The sequence below is a fragment of the Plasmodium gonderi genome, assembly GCF_002157705.1.
Source record: "Plasmodium gonderi DNA, contig: Chr13, whole genome shotgun sequence".
Taxonomy (NCBI): Eukaryota; Apicomplexa; class Aconoidasida; order Haemosporida; family Plasmodiidae; genus Plasmodium; species Plasmodium gonderi.
Genome location: NW_021628938.1, coordinates 914,868 through 937,034, shown reverse-complemented (window position 1 = coordinate 937,034; position 22,167 = coordinate 914,868). Strand labels below are relative to the sequence as shown.

General features: G+C 29.0%; 7 protein-coding genes across 7 annotated transcripts; 5 read left to right on the top strand and 2 right to left on the bottom strand.

Annotated features, from left to right (window-relative positions):
- Positions 1–1,672: 1,672 nt before the first annotated feature.
- Positions 1,673–3,361, top strand: PGO_131620 (methionine aminopeptidase 2; the record flags this gene model as incomplete). The annotated part of the gene is made up of 1 exon (XM_028689678.1): positions 1,673–3,361. One exon carries the CDS (start codon positions 1,673–1,675, stop codon positions 3,359–3,361), a length of 1,689 nt encoding a protein of 562 aa, XP_028545479.1.
- A 1,684-nt stretch (positions 3,362–5,045) lies between these two features.
- On the bottom strand, positions 5,046–5,534 carry PGO_131610 (mitochondrial import inner membrane translocase subunit TIM17; the record flags this gene model as incomplete). The annotated part of the gene is made up of 1 exon (XM_028689677.1): positions 5,046–5,534. One exon carries the CDS (start codon positions 5,532–5,534, stop codon positions 5,046–5,048), a length of 489 nt encoding a protein of 162 aa, XP_028545478.1.
- A 2,692-nt stretch (positions 5,535–8,226) lies between these two features.
- Positions 8,227–8,991, top strand: PGO_131600 (mitochondrial acidic protein MAM33; the record flags this gene model as incomplete). The annotated part of the gene is made up of 1 exon (XM_028689676.1): positions 8,227–8,991. One exon carries the CDS (start codon positions 8,227–8,229, stop codon positions 8,989–8,991), a length of 765 nt encoding a protein of 254 aa, XP_028545477.1.
- An 852-nt stretch (positions 8,992–9,843) lies between these two features.
- On the top strand, positions 9,844–11,595 carry PGO_131590 (hypothetical protein, conserved; the record flags this gene model as incomplete). The annotated part of the gene is made up of 4 exons (XM_028689675.1): positions 9,844–10,344; positions 10,843–10,972; positions 11,140–11,378; positions 11,533–11,595. The coding sequence occupies 4 exons, from the start codon at positions 9,844–9,846 to the stop codon at positions 11,593–11,595; spliced, it is 933 nt and encodes a 310-aa protein (XP_028545476.1).
- A 1,708-nt stretch (positions 11,596–13,303) lies between these two features.
- Positions 13,304–14,602, top strand: PGO_131580 (cytochrome c oxidase assembly protein; the record flags this gene model as incomplete). The annotated part of the gene is made up of 1 exon (XM_028689674.1): positions 13,304–14,602. One exon carries the CDS (start codon positions 13,304–13,306, stop codon positions 14,600–14,602), a length of 1,299 nt encoding a protein of 432 aa, XP_028545475.1.
- A 1,005-nt stretch (positions 14,603–15,607) lies between these two features.
- On the bottom strand, positions 15,608–16,654 carry PGO_131570 (ribonuclease H2 subunit B; the record flags this gene model as incomplete). Its single annotated transcript, XM_028689673.1, has 1 exon — positions 15,608–16,654. One exon carries the CDS (start codon positions 16,652–16,654, stop codon positions 15,608–15,610), a length of 1,047 nt encoding a protein of 348 aa, XP_028545474.1.
- Positions 16,655–19,836: 3,182 nt separating this feature from the next.
- Positions 19,837–21,746, top strand: PGO_131560 (hypothetical protein, conserved; the record flags this gene model as incomplete). Its single annotated transcript, XM_028689672.1, has 4 exons — positions 19,837–19,926; positions 20,155–20,230; positions 20,578–20,759; positions 20,925–21,746. 4 exons carry the CDS (start codon positions 19,837–19,839, stop codon positions 21,744–21,746), a joined length of 1,170 nt encoding a protein of 389 aa, XP_028545473.1.
- Between the last annotated feature and the right edge of the window lie 421 nt (positions 21,747–22,167).

The following is a 22,167-nucleotide window of genomic DNA, read 5'->3' as shown; positions in this document are numbered from 1 at the left end:
TTTCACTTGAATTGATTAAACGAAAATTGTAACTTTTAATTAAAACACATACGTGAATATGTATATATTATGTGCATTTATGTGAAGTGCCATACACATTGAATATATGGTGGTGACTAAATGCGGGATGTTCAAAATGGAGAAAACAAAATTTGAACAGAAGTAAAAGGTATGTATATAATATAACATATAGCATAAACCTACATATAGTGTAAACCTACGTATGGCTTAAACATACATATAGTTGTTTATACTCAATGATACCAAATGCATTTTTGTGACATTTAAAAAATTTTTCTTTCTTTTTTTTTTTTTTTTTTTTTTTCTTCTTATGTTTTCATTCTCTAGACGAATGATATTCACTTCTCCTCCTTCTCACCCTTGTACAAATTTCTTTAATTTTGCAAATGTAGTGTATACCATGTCCTATGTGTAAAAGTTCCTTATTGCAGAAATATTCAAAAATACATTAGGAGAAAAAAAGTGAAACAAATAAGAAACGAACACGCATTATGTTCTATTTGCACTATATTATTGCGATTCACACAAAAAGTATGTCCATGTATATATATATTCTAACCACGGTGGGTACACAAAAATGTGATCAACAATAAGTGACACGCAGGATATGTTGCTATAAAAAAGAAAAAAAAAAAAAAAAAAATTCTTTATGAGCAACAAGCAGCATATTAAATGTGCGCATGTTTATGAGTATTCATACAAAACTCAAAATACAGTTCTAAATGGTTGCATATGAAAAATTCACAAATTCGATTGTGAGAAATTATTTAAAAAAAGAGTCAAAACATGGAAAGCTAAGATTAAGGCATATAAGTTTTGTTAAAAAAAATAAAATAAAAATAAAAATAAAACATACAAAGATGTTTATGTTTTCTTACGTATGTATTGTAACTCCGTGCAAGTTGAGTAACTTAAAATAAAGGGGGGTAAAGAATAAAAAAAAAAAAAAAAATAAAAAAAAAAAAAAAAAAAAAAAAAAAAAAAAAAAAAACAGAAGTCAAAGTTATATGTACAACAGATGTAGATAAGAATTATGTATGTTACATTTTGTTTGCACGCAAAAAGGAGTAGTCCAGTCCGAGATAGTGGGAAAAAAAAAAAAAAAAATAATAAAATAATAAAATTTAAAGGAAGATATATTTCCCTGAATGAAACAACCTGCAGAAAAGTTCACATATATATGTTTATGTATGCATACGTGTATGTATTATACTTTAGTGTGCTACCTATATTGTCGCTTTTTTTTTTTTTTTTTTTTTTTTTTTTTGGATCTATTCTCTTTTAAAGAGGTTAAAATAAAAGAAAAAAAAAAAAAGGGGGAGTAGGCAAAACAAGAGAAGCCCAAGATAGTAGCACGCCCTGAACAAAAAGAGAAAAAAAAAAAAAAAAAAGATATATTTTTTTTTTTTTCCCTTTTTTCCACAAACTGCAAAATTGAGGAAAGGAGGTAAAAGCAGAAAAAAGTGATTCGATTAAGCTTGGGGAAAGAAGCATAAAAATTAGAGGTACATATGGGGAAAAGCTAAAAAACATTTCCCTAGGAGTTATATCACATGATAACGTTCACTTGAGCTGAACACGCATGTATAACTGCAAGCGTAGCTGCATACATATATGTAAGGCCACACATTTATAGAAGTGTTTCAAAAAAATGAATAGGAAAAATAACAAGGGAGGTGCGAAGGGAAGCAATTCTAATACAAAGAAAAAAACAACGCATTCTAGTAATGAAAAGAATAAGGTTCCTAAGAATGGCGAAGTAAAAAACTCAGGAAAGGTGGATGTGAAGCAAAACGAAGGGAAGGGCAAAAACCAAGTTGAGAACGAAAAGAGGGAGGAGTGTGTAGAATCTCAGATGGCGCTAAAGGGAGGAGTAGAAGTAGAAGGAAAAGCTGCTGGGGGAAAAACTGCTGGGGAAAAAACTGCTGGGGAAAAAACTGCAGGGGGAAAAACAGCAGGGGAAAAGACTACAAATAGCAAGAAGAACAAGAACAAGAAAAAAGTGGACAAATTGGACCTCATATTGAACGAATTCAAAAACGAAGTAAGCCAAGGGGGAGACCCGAATAAAATGAAAGCACAAGAAAATCAATCAAGACAAGAAGAGAAAAAGGAAAACAAAATAGATTTTGATGAATTCGAAATAGAAATGATAAAAAAAAGTAAGGTGCTGAAAGAGCATTTAGTGGAAGAACAAGATAATAGTCATATAAGATTATTAAATAATTGGCCGAAAATAGAAAAGAGTATACAAACAAACCCAGCAACAGTGCCAATTGAAATGGTTTATCAAGGAAATAATTATCCACTTGGAGAAATTTTAGATTATAAGGACATATTAAGTGGTAAATCATTAAAAGAAAAAAAGGAAGAAGAAAAATTAAGTATAGATTATTATGAAGATTTAAGAAAAGCTGCAGAATGTCATAGACAAGTCAGAAAATACATACAGTCATATGTTAAACCAGGAATAAAAATGATTGATATAGTAAAAGAGACAGAAAAAAAAACAAAGGAATTAATTTTATCTCATAAATTAAATTGTGGATGGGGATTCCCAACAGGTTGCTCATTAAACCATTGTGCTGCTCATTATACTCCAAATTATGGAGATGAAACAATTTTAAAATATGATGATGTATGCAAGTTAGATTTTGGGGTACATGTAAATGGATACATAATCGATTGTGCATTCACAATTGCTTTTAACGAAAAATATGATAACCTCATTAAGGCCACACAAGACGGAACAAACACAGGTATTAGAGAAGCAGGAATTGATGCAAGAATGTGTGATATAGGAGAAGCTATCCAAGAAGCCATTGAATCATATGAAATTGAATTAAATCAAAGAACTTATCCGATTAAAGCTATTTCTAATTTGAGAGGTCATTCAATTAGCAAGTATATTATACATGGTGGAAAATGTGTACCTATTGTTAGACAAAGAGAAAAAAATGAAATAATGGAAGAAGGGGAATTATTTGCTATTGAAACATTTGCATCTACTGGAAAAGGTTATGTTACTCATGATAATGAATGTTCTCATTATATGAGAAATCCAGATAAACAATTTGTTCCAATTAGACTCAGTTCTGCAAAAACTTTATTAAAAGTAATTAATGAACATTTTGATACATTACCATTTTGCCATAGATGGTTAGACGACTTGGGACAAACCAGACATTTCATGGCTTTAAAAACTTTAGTAGATTTAAATATTGTAGAGCCATATCCTCCCTTATGTGATATCAAAAATTCTTTTACTTCGCAAATGGAACACACCATTTTGTTACGTCCAACATGTAAGGAAGTTTTATCTAGAGGACCCGATTTCTAACCTCATGACTTGTAACCTTCACATTCCATAAGCGATGCTATCTGGTAGGGAAAGAACCAAAAAAAAAAAAAAAAAAAAAAAAAAAAAAAGGAGAATCTCCAACAAATTTTCATAACATTTTTTAACGGATAAACTAGCATGCTTAACAAAATTTTCGTTCCACACAATTATATCTCTCTTGCTGTTCCCATTAGAATACCTAGCTACTTTATGTGCATATCAGACGAGATCGCGTTTTATATATACGGTCTCGTTATAGCATATAGATAATTTTGTATATTCTTTCCTGCCGATTATGTAAAATAAAATAAATAAATTATATAAATAATGTGGTTCCCACGTCTTTAATTATCGAATGGGGAATAGCCTCCGTGTAACAGTAAGCACAAATGTGCCTACTCCATGTCCCACGTCAGAAAAATGGCATCCTTGTCTTTTTTAACAGACACATTACTACATTTTTTTGCTGGGCTGTGTTTCAACCCCGCGTTTGGGGAATGTACACGACCACATCGAATTCTACAACCGCTACATCCAAAGCAATTTTTAACAAACGCATTTAATTTTTTTTTTCAATAACCTATTCGATTAGAAACACTATTTTAATTTTCGTAAACTGTTATTCCTGAGTTATTAAAAAAAAAATTAAAAGTATCACTTTTGCATGCGGTAAATTTCATGAGCTATCATATTCCTACTAGGCTATATCATATGAACAAAATGAAGTAAAAAATAAAATGGAATTATTTAACCTCTACAAAGTGTATTTACGAACAATATATTTATAAATTCGTAGACCCAAAATATTTTAGTACATTTTTTATTCTTCCATTTTTTTGGAAGGCTTCGTTATTAAAAAATTCGTGTATTATAATAGACAACAAAAAAAAAAAAAAAAGAAAAAAAAAAAGGATAAATAAATAAATAAATAAATAGGTTTGGATTGCAATGCACACAAGGAGCATCATAAATGGGACAATAAATAGGGGAATATGTGGGCGCATAAAGAGGCGTGCGCGTGAAACATACAATCACACCCACAACACAACGTCACACATATCTGCTTGTGAAAGGCTACAAATCGTTATTAATTCCACTTAAAAATAAAACAGAAATGGAGATTTTTATAATATGCAACTTTTTTTAAAAATAGTAAAAGGGGGATAAAATACGCGGGGTATCATGAATGCGCAAAAAGGAGTAAAAAAAAAAAAAAAAAAAGGCATTCATGTGTATCTATGTATATATATATATAGATATACACGTTGGGACATTCGCATGAAGAAGTATTCAAGTCGATGCACGTTGACCTATAAACATACCTGTACATGCACACAACACTCAGGTAAGATTAGATACAATATTAAAAAAAAAAAAAAAAAAAAATTCATCATACCATACGGTAGCGCATGTTGAAGTGTAAGAAAGAAAAAGAAGAAAAAAAAAAAAAGCCCTACCCATAAAATCTGGTGTTATATGTGTGTACCTACGTGTGAGAACATTATTAATTAAAACTTAAAGGGGTATACAAATATTGGCTACGGGAATAGAGTGTGTGTGTGTGTAAGAAAATGTGCTACTCATGTTCAGACATGTATATACATATGCACATAAATATATATATTAGGTATGCACAAAACAAATATATCATAACATTCCACAAATACGTAGGCATAAAAGGATACTATCGGGTATTTTTTGATGCCATTTTTTTTTCCAATTCCATTTGCTGTTGAAATTGTTGCCTAGGAGTAGGTGTTGTCTTACGTGTTAATACAAGAGAAACAATTTCTATTATGGCCAGTAAAACACCACCAACGATAGCATTTCTCGAAGCAGACCTCCACCCCCCTCTCATTGCTAAAACCCCACCCGTGAAAAAACCACTACCTATTGCATTCCAGTGGTCTTCTTTTTTTCTTAAATATTGAAATGTGCAATCGAAACAACTAAATGTGCCTCCCCATACGGCAAAATTACCACCCAAAATAGGTGCTCTCATACGACCACTATATAAGGCACCACTTAATACATCCCCCTTAGGGCTATTTCTTGCACCCTTTAAAAAATGCCATATATATCCTCCTATACATCCCATGCCAAATGCACCACCCATATCTTCTATAATTCTATCAGGACATGGTTCTCTTGCTAAATCTCTTTCTTGTAACATTTTCTAAAACATATCACCTACCCCCCAAAAAAAAAAAAAAAAAAAAAAAAAAAAAAAGGGGAAAAATTAGTATATTACTTTTCTTCTGTACAAGCGATTCTTACTGAGAACTTTGTGACTGTTCTTGAATGTCCAACACCTCCAAAATATGTTAAAAATTAGAATAAATTATATCTGACAAATCTCTCTTTTGTTATATGTGTAAATAAACATAAGGTTTTATATATATATATATATATATATATGTATAAAAGTATTTGTGTGTAACTTTATATATTATATAAACTCTAACAATCCATGAAAAATATACCATCATATTTATACCCCTCACCACTTCTTCCCTTAGGTGTCAATTTTACCTCTTTATAAATATATTCCTTTTACATAAAAGGTAATAAATTAAAATTCAAACCAAAATCTTGTTTTAAAATTGTGTGAAAGGAGGCACACCCTTGAAAAAAAAATTAACAAATAAAAAAAAGGGGGATTGTATGTATACAATATGAACATTAAATAAAATTTTCTTCTTTTCTTCTTTTTTTCTTTTTATTTTTTTCTTTTTTGCCTTCTTTTTTTTTAAAACCACTGCTTCGAATATAGATAACTTGGATATGGTTTCACAAAGAACTCATTCTGAACAAAATTTTCAATAGAGATATATCCGTAAGTAACTTCAGATATTCTACAAAATTATGGCATAATCCTTGACAAACTATGGGCTTGCAAAATATCGTCTCTGCCTTACTTATGTTTAAATGTTTTACCATTTATGTTTACACAGACATACCTATAATATGTTGCCAACGTGGTGTGAACACGTTATATAGAAACACTTTTTCAACAAAAATTCTTCGACACAATTTAAAAGAAATATTGTTGTTACACGATATATGTGTACAATAATTGCACAGTTTTAAAGTATCAAGTTGGACGTGGGGTAAAGTCACATAATGTATATACATAATGCTGTTGTCACATTATTCTTTAAGTGAATAATATGTCATCTTGGTATGAATTATTTATGTTATATGGCTTCTTTTTATTATTATATGGCCTGGTAGCATTAAATCCTTGTTTAAACAAATCCTTTAAATCTGTGTTTTCATTTGACCTAATTTTAAAGTTCTTACAATGGGTTAAAAACTCCACTCTCATGTCAATTAAAAATAAAATTTTTATAATTTGCTTAAATGGATTTTTTAATATTGTGTACAATATACAAAATTGGCATAAAAAAAAAAAAAAATAAATAAATAAAAACATTTATATTCTTTTTTTTTAATCCTCTTCACATGAAATGAATTTGTTTTGTTGCCCTTGATATTTGCTATAAAATTGGGATCCTATAGGCATATACATTTCGCTATATTTCGAAATTTTAATTGGGGGATAAACGGGAATAAATAAGTATATATATATATATATATATATATATATATATATATATATATATATATATATATATGTTTATGCGTAAATTCTTTGTACACGTATTCATGTATGAACATATGCGTGTACAACAACTTTTTTTAAATGATACGCATATGGGTATATATATGCAGTAGTTTATCTTCATATGGCAAACAAAACAATAACGTGGCACTACACGAATGATTGGGAACTGGTAATAATCCATTTGCTGCAATGGTTTAATGGTATTCATCATATGCAATAATTTTTAGTGCCTTTTTTTTTTTTTAATGGGCATTAATAACGTTACTCTATTATGGCAATATTCAACATACCGAATGCATAAGGAATGTATATACGTACATATAAGGATCTTCAACACTCAGGTTTTATATTCTCATTATAGGATTCACATCTTAAGGGGATAACGGAGTAATACATTTTCACGACCCACATGGGGATCGATCAATTTGTTGAAAAAAAAAATTTCATTTAATCACCTCTTTAGCTTAAAAAAAAAAAAAAAAAAAGCACATGGCTGTGCATTTTCCCCCTCAGCCCAACTCTTCTCCTTAGGTTTAGTGCACATTGGTGAAGAGCGAATTCTGTGACAAGATTAACCTATGCAGCAGTAAAAAATGAGAGCTACGATGTGGTTAATACATACGTGTAAATAAGTAAACACATCTATAAATATGTATGAAAATAAATAAACATTACAGGCACATGTATGTCGAAATTACTTGTTTTATCTTTTTTTTCTTTTTTTTTTTTTAATCAAAGTTTAACAAGATAAATTATAAAAATACAAAAACCATGTAAAATTATGATGTCATAGGATTAACACTTATCACCCCAGGTAAATTTAACACGGAGGAAACATTTTTTTTTTTCCCCTACATGCTAAGAATAGCCCTCGATTATTATGCTGAAGTTTTATTATTAAACAGTATTTTCCTTATATATTTACAGAAAAAATAAAAGGAAAAAAAAAAAAAAAAAAAAAACACACAGCCAATTATTAATATAACATGCTATTGTAGAGCTTTTGCTACATTACTTGGAATGATTAAATACACTCACCAGTTTTATTATACATGCATTTCCCCCTTGCTGCCAAACAAACGCTATTTTTTTTCTTTTTTTTTTTTCCCTCTTTTTCTTTAAATAACAGAAATTGTTTTTTTGTACGTATCTTAATTATAGAAATAAATAAACCTTATAAATAAGTAAACAATATTGTGCATGTACATTTTTTATTTTAAACCACATTTTCGAAAAAATGAATTTCCTAAGAAGAAACGCTGGTAATTTGTGTAAAGGCAAAACTTTTGGAAAACACCTTAACAAGTCTCTAATCGATCTAGCCAATATAAATAAAAGAAAAATAACCAATATAACAAACATTGGAAAATATGGCCATAGGTACCAAGCAAAAAATTCGAGCTCTCTTGTTGACGGGAAACGATTTGCTTCAAGTGAAGCACAAAAATTATCAGAAGTTGTAAAGGCAGAGGTGCAACATGAGAAATCCAATTATGAAGCACCAGATAATATTAAAAAGTTTTTACAAACATCCGGATGGAAATTTGAGGAACAAGAAGGAGATGTCAACATGGTGTTAACCAAGAACGTGGATGGAATGAAAATCATAATCGATTTTCAACTTGTATCTCCATTTCAAGCAGAAGGAGAAAATGAAGCTCAAGCAGAAATGACTGATTTCTCAGTAACCGTTGAAAAACCAAATAAACAAGGAGGTATTACCTTTTATTGTACCACCCTACAGAATGATGAAAAATTTAGATATATGATTGGAAATGTTAAGTACTATAGAAATGAAGAAGGAAAAAATTCCGTATCAGCATATAATGGACCTGAATTTGAGGATTTAGATGACTCATTGCAAACTTCGCTTGATGAATGGTTAGCCAATTTAGGAGTGGATTCAGAGTTGTGTGATTTTATTGATTCATGTAGCATTGACAAAGAGCAAAGAGAATACATGTCATGGCTACAGAATATTTCAAATTTTATTGAATCTTAATTTTTTTATCCCATTTTGAACCTTTTAAATTGTGCATATAACATGTATTAATTATTTTTATATATATGTGTACAAACTGCTTGTTCATATAATGTTAATCCTACATTATATGCAACGTGTTATACATTAATATAAATTATGAAATAGCACAATTTAAGAAAACCTTTTTAACAGCTTATTTTCATGGAGAAATATGACTGAACACTTTGAATAAACTGTAATAGACAACTTGTCTTATAGAAAATTATTAATTTAAATTACTATGCCAGTTTTTTTTTTTTTTTTTTTTTTTTTTTTGTTATAATTTCCTTTAATATAAAAATGTGCAAACAAAACAAGCTTGTGTGTGTCGTCACGAATTTGATAAAATGTGAATACAAGCTGAGTTTTGGTTTTACAACATCGTAAGATTTAAAAAGGGTAAATAAAGAAAAAAAAAAAAAATGCAGCTTTTTATGAACATGTCAGGTAAATGCGGAACAAAATCGAGCCATTGTATCCATTTTTTTTTTTCTTTTATAAATTTGAAATATGAAAAAATGGCTTTTTATGTAACCAAAGAATAAATTTCTCCTTAATTTGCAGCTGTGTGTGCATTATTTATTAATTTTTTTTTTTTTTTTTTTTTTTTTTTTTTTCATCACACCTGTATATTATCCATTTATGGGTTTATTTTATTTTTTTTCGTGGTATACCAAAAATTGTGCTCACTGGATAACATTTAAATTTTCTTTGTAAGAACATGTACCATTTTAACAAAGATGTTAAATACACAATTTTTCTCTTTTGCACAAAACACAACATAAATAAAGTCCGTTTAATAAAATAAAATATCATTTTACATGTAAAAGTATGGGAGAAATAAGCAAAAAGGCTATCCTTGTGGATTATCTAAAAATGTGCAACAAGAATGATATGGCTGAGGCAGTAATAAAATATTGTGATGAAGAGCATGGTATAGTTTTCAATAGACATCCTGCTAAGAACGAGAACAAATTTGGAGTAATCTACGACTATATAGCTACTTCGCAGTCCAATATATCAAGTGTTTCCAACAGTTCAAACGATTTAAAAGAGTCGATAAAACAAGGAAGCTATGGAGAAGTTGAAAGTGTAGTGAAGTCTAAATGTTTCTATAAGAATAAAAAATCAATGGAAAATTTACAAAGAGATAAGGAGCCAAGTAGTTACATATCATATGATATCAAAAAGGAAGTAAAGGCTAGAGCAGTAAAAGGAAGTGATCCAATTTCTGAAATGTTGGATGATATGTGTGAAATCATAGCACCTGAAGGGAAGGGAAAGTTTTTAAAATTTATAGGAGAAAATTACGTGTATGTCTTATTGGAAAATGTACTAAAAAATTTACTTCAAAAAATATAGATAATGCACAGATACATGTGCGTGTTCACACGAAATTGTTTTACACCTAGAAAAATGTTCAAGTTGAAATATTCTTTTGAAAAAAAAAAAATAATAAAATAATAATAATAATAAAATAATAATAATAATAAAATAATAATAATAATAAAATAATAATAAAAATAATAATAATAATATAATAAAAAAAATAATAATAATAATATAATAAAAAAAAATAATAATAATAATATAATAAAAAAAATAATAATAAAATAATAATAATAAAAAATAATAAAAGAGTCTCTGCTTGAAGTAGCAGCAGAATAATTAACATTTGAGACATAATAATTCCTAGATGAATTAGTCCAAATAAAACAGAATTAGACTTTTATTCCTTTTTTTTTTTTTTTTATTATTAATTCTAAGATGCACACTTAATACTGCAATAATATGTATGATAAGAGAAATGCATCCTCTTTTTTATTTTAGGGCACATACAATTGTTATCCTATAAACATGCTAACGTTAAATCGATCCTACTTGAAGACAAACGCAATGTACAACCTTCGCTTCAACTACAGAGATATATCATTAAATCACACAAGGAATATTTTAAAAGGTAAAACAATATATGCTTATATATTTTATTTTTTCTTTTTAAATATATTAGTACAAATATTTTCCCCATAACCCTGTTTTCCCTAGTATGTTATTTTTTATGCCTTTTAAAGCTTAAGATAAAGAATTTCCCCTTTTTTTTTTTTTTTTTTCTCCTTTTTTTCGTAGGTCAAACTGCTTTATCACAATCATCCACAGAAACTATTTTAAATAAACAAAAAAAAAATTCCGATGAGTTTATCTCTTTCCCAGAACAAATGAATTACATAAGAGATTATATAATAAAAAATGACAACGACGAGGAAAGCGTTTCTTTAAGGAATTATTTGATTCATCTTCCTCTGAATAATAAAGAATCTAAAAGTGCTAAAAATTATATTGATCATTTACCAGGCCATCATAATTTGGTAATGCATCACCAAAGGAAAACATAACTCAAAATACACACAAAATTTATTTTTCGTAGAATACATGACATTACTATAATTCATATATTTGCAACGAACCTCAATCTTACCCCAATTCATTTATTTATTTATTTTTATTTTTTTTTTTTTCCAGGTCAAAAAACGTGTTATTGTTAAATCGTTAAATAATATATACAAAGTAGAGGGATGTAATTAGTATGTCCCTAATGATCAAAAAATTACAAGTCCCGAAAATTATGCGGCTTATTCTTGACTTAAGGTGGATTAATAACTTTGTTTTCCATCCGTGGAATTTATTATTACTTAACCTTTTAAGATGTGTATATTTTATCTGTCGTGTGACGGCAATGATTGGAGATTGGGTTCTTTTTTTTTTTTTTTTTTTTTTATTTTTGCTTTTGTCCTACCTCTAATTGTTTTGTTACATATATTTTTTTTTTTTTTTATGGAGTGCTGGTATTTACATTTCTCCTACATACATTATGACAAGATCGTATGACCACTTCATATTGTCACAGTCCCGCATTAGTTCCCCTACAGTGATTCAAAGTGTTTTGAAAAGAAAACCTAAATGATATGATTTTTTTCAGTTATTCCCAACTTAAGCTAGTAAGAGTTTTTTCCAACAGAAAACATAGCACTCGTGTACTGAAATATTGGATACATAAAAATTGGTTAGCCATTGATGTATAGGCCCGTGCTAACTTCACTTATTATATTGTATCAACCCTTATTGAAACATAGTGTTAATACTATGCAACATTCCTGCTTAATGTCATAACAGAGATTTTTATTTTACTTTATTTTGGCAACCACAGTTAGTAGCAGTGGAAGAAGCACTACTACAACTACTGTTGGTTCGTCTTTTTTTTTTTTTTTTTTAATAAAACAAGTGTACGTGAAATAGGTGTAGAGAAAAAAAAAAAAAAAAAAATGTATATGAAAGAATGCCTCAAGGCTATCTTCACCTCAGTTTAAATGATTATAAAATTATATTTGATTCACGTCCGTGTATGTTTGCATGATATATAACATATATTCTATTTTCCCACTTGTACACAAAACATAAGAAATTTTATTTTACCCTGTCAGATGCTCTTTTGCTGCCCACTTATATTTGCACTCTTGCATGTGCAACAAAATGTGTTATGTGACCAGCAATAAAATAACACAAACTTTGAATTAGCTAAAATTTTATGTCATTTGTGAATAGGTGGGCAAAGAAGGCTTCTACTTTTTTCCTTTGTATCAAATAAGAAAACGAACTACAGTATCTGTGCACGTTTATGAACGAAAAATGGGAGAAAAATCAAAACGAGTGAGAGAGATATATATTTTTTATCGACCACCTGCTACTCTGAGTAAATTTTTTGAAAAGCCTATTGTACTTACGTATAAATACAAAGGAATCAAAAATAAGATATCACATAGATGGATAAACAAAACAGTAGCTTCTGTAAAACAATAAATATAACTCCCATAGAGGGGGTAGAGTACACTTGTAAAAATACCCAACATTTGCACTTTTGTGAAATGTATTTTTGTTATTTTTTGCAAATTGGGGCACTTTATCATATTTTTATTATTATTATCGGCACAACTATTATTTTTTTCTTTTTCTCCCTTCCTACATTTTCTTTTTCCTTTATGACATCCTGTGCATATCATATTTTGCAGTAATGTAATACTCAATTTATAAAAAAACGCACTTTTTACAATTCATGACATGAATGAATAGTACCTTTGCTTGATCCTCTCTCTTTTATGCTTTTTTTTTGTGTACATGTGTGTATGAGTGCTTCTGCTATTAAACGGAATAAAGGAAGGAAAAACTTTTAATAAACATTTCGAGCACATCAAAATTGCGTCTAACTGTATGGAATCGTATCAAGTTCTGTTTGAATATGTATCTGAACAAATTTTCCTTTTTACGACATCACCAGATAAGGAGGGTGTTTGAAAATGCAACCAAGAACAAGACGTTGAAATATAAGCGTCATTTTAGCACATTCACAAAATTAAGCAAGGAAGAAGAATCGTTCTTAATCAAGAAGGCCAATAAATACATGAACTATGTGAAAGAAGGTCAGGAGTTCAAAGTGGGAATGTGGCTAAACACGTGCAGCTTATTAATATTAGTTATGATAAGTATAGGAGGGTACACAAGATTAACAGAAAGTGGATTATCTATAACGCACTGGAATTTTCGCGGTATCAAATATCCAAAGGACGAAGAAGAATGGATAAAAGAATTTGAAGAATATAAATTAACTCCAGAATATAAAGAAGTGCATTATAACATTTCGATAGATGATTATAAGAAAATATTTTTTAATGAATGGTTACACAGAACATTTGGTCGTTTTATAGGTTTGTTTTTTGTTAGTGGAGCAGGATTTTTTATATATAAAAATTATTTAAAAAAAAATATGATAAAAAAATTAAGCGTTATTTTGGCATTAGGAACATTTCAAGGATTTGTAGGCTGGTGGATGGTCAAAAGTGGATTTCAAAAACCGCAAACAGAAAATAAAACACCAAGAGTTTCACCATACCGACTAGTTTTTCATCTATTTTGTGCAACAGTAACGTACAGTTATATTTTTCTGAATTCATTAACGTTAATCGAAATAGGAAAGTTGAGAAAACAGTATCGTAAAAGTCAAATTGAAACTTGGCCTGAATTTTTGAGGAACCAATTAATACATGAAATGTATGAGAAAAGAAATATCATCAGGGGTATGAAATTAGGTCTATTTTTTTTTACCCTTTTAGTTTTTTCAAATATTTTATATGGAGGTTTTGTAGCTGGAAATGATGCAGGATATGCTTATAATACTTGGCCAAAAATGTTAGATAAATTTATTCCCGATGATGTAAAAAATTTTTATATCAGCAAAAAGAAAAAATATGAACAGCTATTTGAAAACACTGCACTCGTACAATTTAATCATCGTATGCTAAGCTATCTCATTGTCCTAAATAGTTTTCTCTTATATTATTATTCACAGAAAATTGCTCTAAGTAAAAAAACAAAACGCCTCTTCTTCGTTCTGCCCTTTATTACAACAGCGCAAATGTTAACCGGCATAAGCACATTAGTTCATCACGTGCCTATCCACTTGGCCTTAGTACACCAATTTGGAGGATTCTGCATTTTGTCGACTCTCCTACATTTGATCAAACGGACATATCGGTTTTAAGAGACAGACATGATGTGCATAAGATACATAAGTCTTTTCACGTATAATATGCACACTTATATACACATAAAAATTTACCCCCGTTTTCACTCTACAACCAAGCATTTTTAAGTCAAAAAAAAAAAAAAAAAAAAAAAAAAAAAAAAAAAAAAAACAGCCTACTTCCTGGATTGAAATACGGTAGCAGCCTCTGTAGCAGCTGTAAGATCGTTCACAAAAATTAGACAAAATTTGTGAGAACAAATGTTTAGGCGTTTTTGATGCTCTACTGAATTATGATGCATCTATTTTAAAGTTAAGCCGTCCGTATGAGTGTGTCATCGTATGTATGCACGTATGTGTCCGCGATTGTTTTATTTTTCCTTTTTTGCCCCATCTCCATTTCCTCATTTGTTCAATTTGGTACTCACTCATCTTGGCAAAACATTTGCGCCCTATATTTCCAAGTGGGGTGAAGGGAAATGCAGAATATTCATCCACTTTTCTTTTCATCAATTCAGTTACATCTTAACACGTTCTTTAATGTACACACATCTGTATATATATATATAGGGGCGTAAAATTTTGAGATATCGCCTTTTTAAAAATATCAAATTTGAAAAAAAATGTATGAAGGATTAGACGTATCCATTTGCATAAATATTTAGTATATCATCTAGAGAACATTATCAATGTAGTGAGTTGGAGTGAACATATGGATGGAGAATAATATAACGAGAGGGATAAAGTCAAACCACCAAAATATTTTCACTACGAAAACATGGTTCTGCTGGGGGATATAATATGTAAGAACCTGCTCCTGAGTGTGTGCACATGTATATATATATTTACATGTATACACGGAGAGAGATGAATGGTGAATAGAGAAATATATAGACAGATATACATCCACACGCATGTAAAGGCATAAACAACGGTAGTACCTACATATATTCTCAAGCAACGTGCAGATAATATTTTGTTTCTTCTCCCTCTTCTTATATCCTGCTGTGCCATTTGCATGTTTCAATTCGTCTTTTTCCTTTTAAAAAATGATTCTATCATCATCTGATTCCTAGGAGGCTGTAGAGGATGTTTCTTGCCTTTTGTGAATGTCTCATTTTGTTGCATTTTTTTCATTTTGTCGTCCTCTTTCATTTTACTTAATTTTTCATGGATATCGGGAGGGGTGATTTTTTCACTTAAAGATAAGCTCATAAATCCTTTCATAATTAACCAAACAAAAGTCCTTAAATCAGATCCACAGAATTTATAATATTTCTTATTAAAATGTATCACATAAGAATCAACATTTTTTTTATACTCATTGTATTTATCGATTTGTTTTAAATTCATGTTTTTCATTTTCGTTGTACTGATTGAATGCAAGTTCAAGTTAATTTTGTATTTTTCTAAAATTTCTTTATCCATTTGTTGCATGTAATCAGAAAAAACAATTTTATTTTCAATTATATAATTAAATAATATAACACATTTAAAGTTATAAAAATTTTTTACTTTTTTTAAATTTGGTTTGTAATAAAATTTCCCCATTTCGTATAATTCATCACATACATTTTTTAATCTGTCTTTTACATTATTTATATTTTTGTTTAAAATGTAAAAAATATTTTTTTTTATTTCATTTTTTAGTTTTATGTCATTATTTCTTAATATATTGTCTATATAATCTCCCAATGTCGTGTAAGTATTGCTTGTGCAGTTCTGATATATCAAGGTTGTAAAAAGAAAAATTACATCAATGGGATAACAAAAAAAACAACATTCATTCTGTATAGTGTAGTTATTTATAAAAAGAGACACACAACTTTTATTTATTTTATCATTTTCATGTTTTATAGATTCAATTTTGGGGTTGTAATAATTTCGTTCCAGTAAATATAATTCATTACTTTTGTCATTAAAATAGTATAAAACTAATTTACAAGGTTCAGATATACTTGGTAATTTCAGGAATCTATAATTTCTTATTTTACTTTCTTCTTCCATTGTCTGATCATTTGCATTCGAGCAAAATAGGTGAAAAAGAAATGCGTTCTTTCCTTCGTCCATCGTTATAAAAAAAAAAAAAAAATGTGTACCTTATTTCTTCAAAAAACAAAAAAAAATAATTAAAGAATAAATTGTAAATGGATAAGTAAATTAGTAAATAAATATATATATATATAAGTAAATTAATGCGTAAAGTAAAAAAATACACAAAAGCCTCTTTGTGCATATTTTTTTCTCTATTCTTTCGTGGTTATCGTGACAGGGCTATAATTTAACTTTTTTTTCGATCAATCTTGAAGGAGTATATAATGGTTTTTTTTTTTTTTTTTTTTTTCCCTATTTTTAGTTATTTTCGAAAAGTTGCATACAAAATGGCCTTTTGTATATAAAAAACATATATACGTGTGCTATAAAATTACTTTTTCACCTTACGAGGTAAACATATGATAATCTCAGCTCAGGGTGTGACACACAAGTATATGTGCATGTCATTATGCATATTCCATTCAAGATACCACTAGTGAGAATAATGTGAGTAGTGAAAATGTTTGTGTAAACCTTATTGACATTTTTTGTGAGTCCATTTAAGCATCCCCAGCGAGGATTGGGTATTAATGAAAAATGTGTCCACAAATGGGTAAAAACAAAGGCACAATTTGATGAAGGAAAATAAATTAGATGTAAACAAAAAAAAAAAAAAGAAAAAAAAAAGAAAAACATTCAGGCTCATCATGTAAAAATAGTATTTATTTAAGCTACACGTTAAAAACTCATGTCTCGCTATGCTCGAAAAAAAAAAAAAAAAAAAAAAAAAATCATTTATTATGATAGACATATATATGTAAAAAAGTATATATGCTTACTGGTTTACCTAAGCCTCTACACAAATATGCCACAAATTTTTATTTTTGAAACCTTTTTGGTGGATGTGTATACAATTGGGAAAAAGTCACATATAAATACCAAATGACGTAATTGTCTTATTTATACTTAAGTGCTCCATTAGGTACCACTGATGATTATAAGTAAAAATGTACAAAACCACAAAGGTATCAAAACAAATATGGATTTATTTGGATCTTCATAAACACAAGTGCCAGTACCACACTGTTCATTTGGTGCGAATGCAGTTCCAGCATTTTCTAGAAAGTATTTTCATGTAGTCCTTGTGAGTAATTTCACATCTTGTGCTCATTATTTGCATAGAGGTGTGAGGAGGGAATGTAAATTCGTTTACTATATACAAATTTGTTTCATGTGACAATAATGTTCCTCGTATGTGTCAACACGTTTTTTGTGTCTATTCCACTGAACACATCTTTTTGGTAATCTATCAACATTATAAGTGGCACTAGTTGGGAATTCAAGAGGAATTCTCATTTTTGCACTTACAGAAGTGCAGCATGAACGGAGGCAAATAAAAAAAAAAAGTGAGAGTTAAATTAAGCACCGCACGATTTGGAAAATTAAAAGAAATGTAGAAGGTGTGATTAAACAGATACACGAAAAAAGAAAAGGTGAAGAAAAGGAGGAAGAAAAAGAGGAAAAAAAAGAGGAAAAAAAAGAGGAAGAAAAAATGTACCTTTTAATAAATGTTTAACACATTTACAGCATAATTTTATTTTGTTATTTTATTTTATTTTATTTTATTTTTTTTTTTTGCTCTGTGTGTTCCCATGAGCAACCCAATTTGTTGTGCACGTAATTACACTTTGCACATTTTTTTTTATGCCAACATTACTTCATTTGTTTTGGTTAATTTGACACGAAAGGAAATCCACATTTACCTCATCCAAGGTATGACACATGTACATAACCTTAAAGTGTAGTAATAGTTATGTATATGCTTATTTTTCCTGCGAATATTCCTCCATTTAAAAAGTCATTTTGAACAAGCACACACAGAAATTTCATGTTGCATTAGTCTGCACGACATTATCAGGTGATTAACAGTATATAATTTCAATTTGTTATGCAATTTTCAGGGTGTTAGCATTTTTTCAACGTATTAAGCATTTCTCAATTCAGTAAAGGTTCATTTTTTTTTTTTTTTCTGTCACTTAAAGTTAGATATATTACTTTTAAAAGGGAGTAACAAAAAGTAGCACTGCTATGTAGCATGCTTTTACACAGATATGTGAAATTATGGAAATTTAAATGATTTTCCACGTACAAGTTTAAAAAGTAGCAACAAAATGGGAATATTGGGGCAAAAAAAAAAAAAAAAAAAAATAGCTTCGTACCCATTTGTACTGTGTATTTGTTCACTTCTTATGAGGAAATAAAATTGGAATTTTCAAAAATTGAATCATGATCACGTTTTTATAAAAACGTAACTGAAAAAAAAAAAAAAAAAAAAGGGTATTAAAAAAATGCATCTCCCACACAAAACTCTATTTGCTTCTGTGAAAAACTCTAAGGTTTGTACACTTTTGTGTATACCCCCCCCAATTACAAGCTTTCTAAAAATTATATCCAGTTTTCTATTTTATTTTTTTTTTTTTTATGTTGTGCAGGAGCAACAGGAAAGTGAAGACAGTTGAAAAAAATTAAAATAAACTACATGGATATTTATATAAACATACATAATAATTGTGTGCGTATGAATATAATTGTATTGCTTAAGACAACTCTTTTTTCCTTAATAGTATAAAGGGCAATGCAACCAAATTGTAAGAACTATTATTATTACACCTAAACTTTTGATCTATAATCATAAAGAAAAAAAAAAAAAAAAAAAGACATGATTCAGATCTACAAACTACTGCTGAAAAAAGGCAAGTTCATAAAATTCTATACAAACAAAAAAAAAAAAAAAAAAAAAAAAAAAAAAAAAAAAAAAAAAAAAAATAATCCCGCAATTTATACAAAACTGTAAGAACATTTTTAAATATAAAAAAGAAAAAAAGAAAATAATGAAAAAGGTAAGACTCAAGAAATAAAATGTTTTTAAATTTCCTTGTATTGTGAGTTACTTGTGTACATTTCAAAGTTAGTGAAAAATTGTGCCAATCTACGGATAAAAAAAAAAAAAAAATAATAATAAAATAAATAAAAACACATTAACAAAAGGGAACCTTTTATGTCTAATTGTGATTATCCCACGGTACATTTTTTCTTAAAAGAAGCGTGTAACATATATATATATATGTTTATATAGACCATCTATAACACATTGTTGGAAAGTGTACCTATCCAAACGTGAAAATAAGCATACAACAAGAGACCTTTTCAGTTTGCAAATGGGGAATATATCCTGTGCACAGCAAAAAAAGCCACTAACAATGCTTGAGTTAAGCACAAAAATTGGGGAGTATAGAACAATAAATGAGGTATGCACAAAGGAGTGAAAAACAAATGAAGGGAACTTCTTAAAGACAAATAAAGAATATCGATCCTAAAGAATAGCATACTTATGTATGTAAACTTCTTGTCCCTTATGTACAAAAAGGGGAAATATTGTTTATCACTTTCAAGCTTGTATGTGCACATATTGCTTATACGTTATGGGTGTAATAATAGATATATCCTAAATATTTTTTTTACACACATTTTTATAGGGAGATCCTGAGATGATAGAAGATCCAGATTTCCCACAGAAAATGATGAATGAAGCGCTAAGTAACAATACGACAAGTAAACAAATGCGAAAAAAAAAGAAAAAAGAAAAATAGCGCCTGAACAATTTATAGGCACTGATTTATTATGATATTTGTTCATTTTAATATAGACTTCATTTGGAACATTGTAAAAAGGATTATATATGAAAATAAAAATAAAATAAAAGTTGTTAAAAAAAAAAATAAAATAAAATAATTAACCTTACCTTTCTGATGATCATAATGAATTCACTTTAATGTTTTTCATACTCCGCAAGATGAGTACCTATACGGTGCATTCACCATTTCTACCACTTCCACATGCCTAAAATGCACCATTTTAATTTCTCTTTTTTTTTTGTTCCTTTGTCTCTCATTTTCCAGTTGATGGGAATGCTGTTCAAGGGACATTTGTTTATTACCCAAATAAAATGAAACCCAAAATGTGGATAGGAAATTATAGAATTTTAAATCCTGAAGATATTTTATGCACAGATGTAGCCGAGAAAATTGGATTCAGTGAATCAGAATGGAAGAATTACATGAAAGCAAGAAAAAGGGAACAGGTTAAAAAAAAATAGGGAATCAAAAATGTGCAGACTCCATGTTCGAAAAAAAAAAATTAAATAAAACACAAAAATATAAAATAGTGTTAATATAATTGCTTTTGAAAAAAAATAAAAATAATAATAATAAATGAAATAAAGCAAAACCATTTCGCCTATCTGCAGGATGAACCCAACAACGTCGAAATTGTCCCAAGTTTCGATTCTGCTCAGGGGGTGCATTCCATGACTTTAAAAGAAACGAAGAAGAGAGGAAATATCGATCCTTGTTATGGAGAAAATGGAGAGGACCTTGAGTCATATGGTAGAACCCAATTTATAAATGATCCTTTTCGTTCTAATGGAAAATATGAAGGAAAAAATGGTCATGACAATGATCAACATCCACATAGTAACAGTTGCATTGTAGAGGATAACGAATTTGATGAAGATATCTATTACGATATGAATAGTACAAGAGAGGAAGAATCGGGGTTAATGGATGAAGTGGAAGGTGTAGAGATAGTGGAAAATATGCGTGTCTTGAACAAGAGAGATATTTATAACAAACATAAACATGCTAACCAATTAAGAGAAGGAAAACATGATGAGTTAAGACGTGGATATATAGAAAAGTTAAACAACGAAATTGCTACTATAAACGCTCAGCAAGAGAAAATAATTAACGAGAAACGCAATGACTTGTTTATGTATTCTAAGTCTAACAGAAGTAAATTAGTTGTTCCTGAGAATAACGGATCCCTTTTGATGCAAAATGTAAATCGTTCAAAAAAAGGTGAAAAAAATAATATAATTGCGGAACTTATAAGCGAAAACAATAAGAAATTTAGCTCGAAAATATATTCTTTAAACAAAAAGAAAAAAGAAGGATATGCAAATTTGTCATCTATGAGTACCAAGGGAAGTTTGCAAATGAAAACCTCCTCAAAAGACAAGGATAGCACATTAAATAGGACAGTTTATCTTAACAGGACTTTGGTTAAGTGATCATATTTCTCTCCAACGATTACACACATGAACATGGGCAGTGAAGTCCTGCTTCACTGGTTTAAAAGGAGCCCTCCATATGAGATGTATTTTGTCACTATTTTGCGATTATTTTGTGATTACTATGTGATTATTTTGTGATTACTATGTGATTATTTTGTGGTTACTATGTGACTATTTTGTGGTTACTATGTGACTATTTTGTGGTTACTATGTGATTGTTTTTCTATTTTTCTTTTTTTTTTGTGTGCGAAAAGCAACTTAAAAATTTATGTTTTAGTTTATTTATTTTTTTTTGTGTTTGTGATGAGAAACTTAAAAATGTATGTTTTGTTTTTCCTTGTTTTGCTTTGTTTTGCTTTGTTTTGCTTTGTTTTGCTTTGTTTTGCCTTGTTTTATTTTTTCTGCTCATAATGGAATT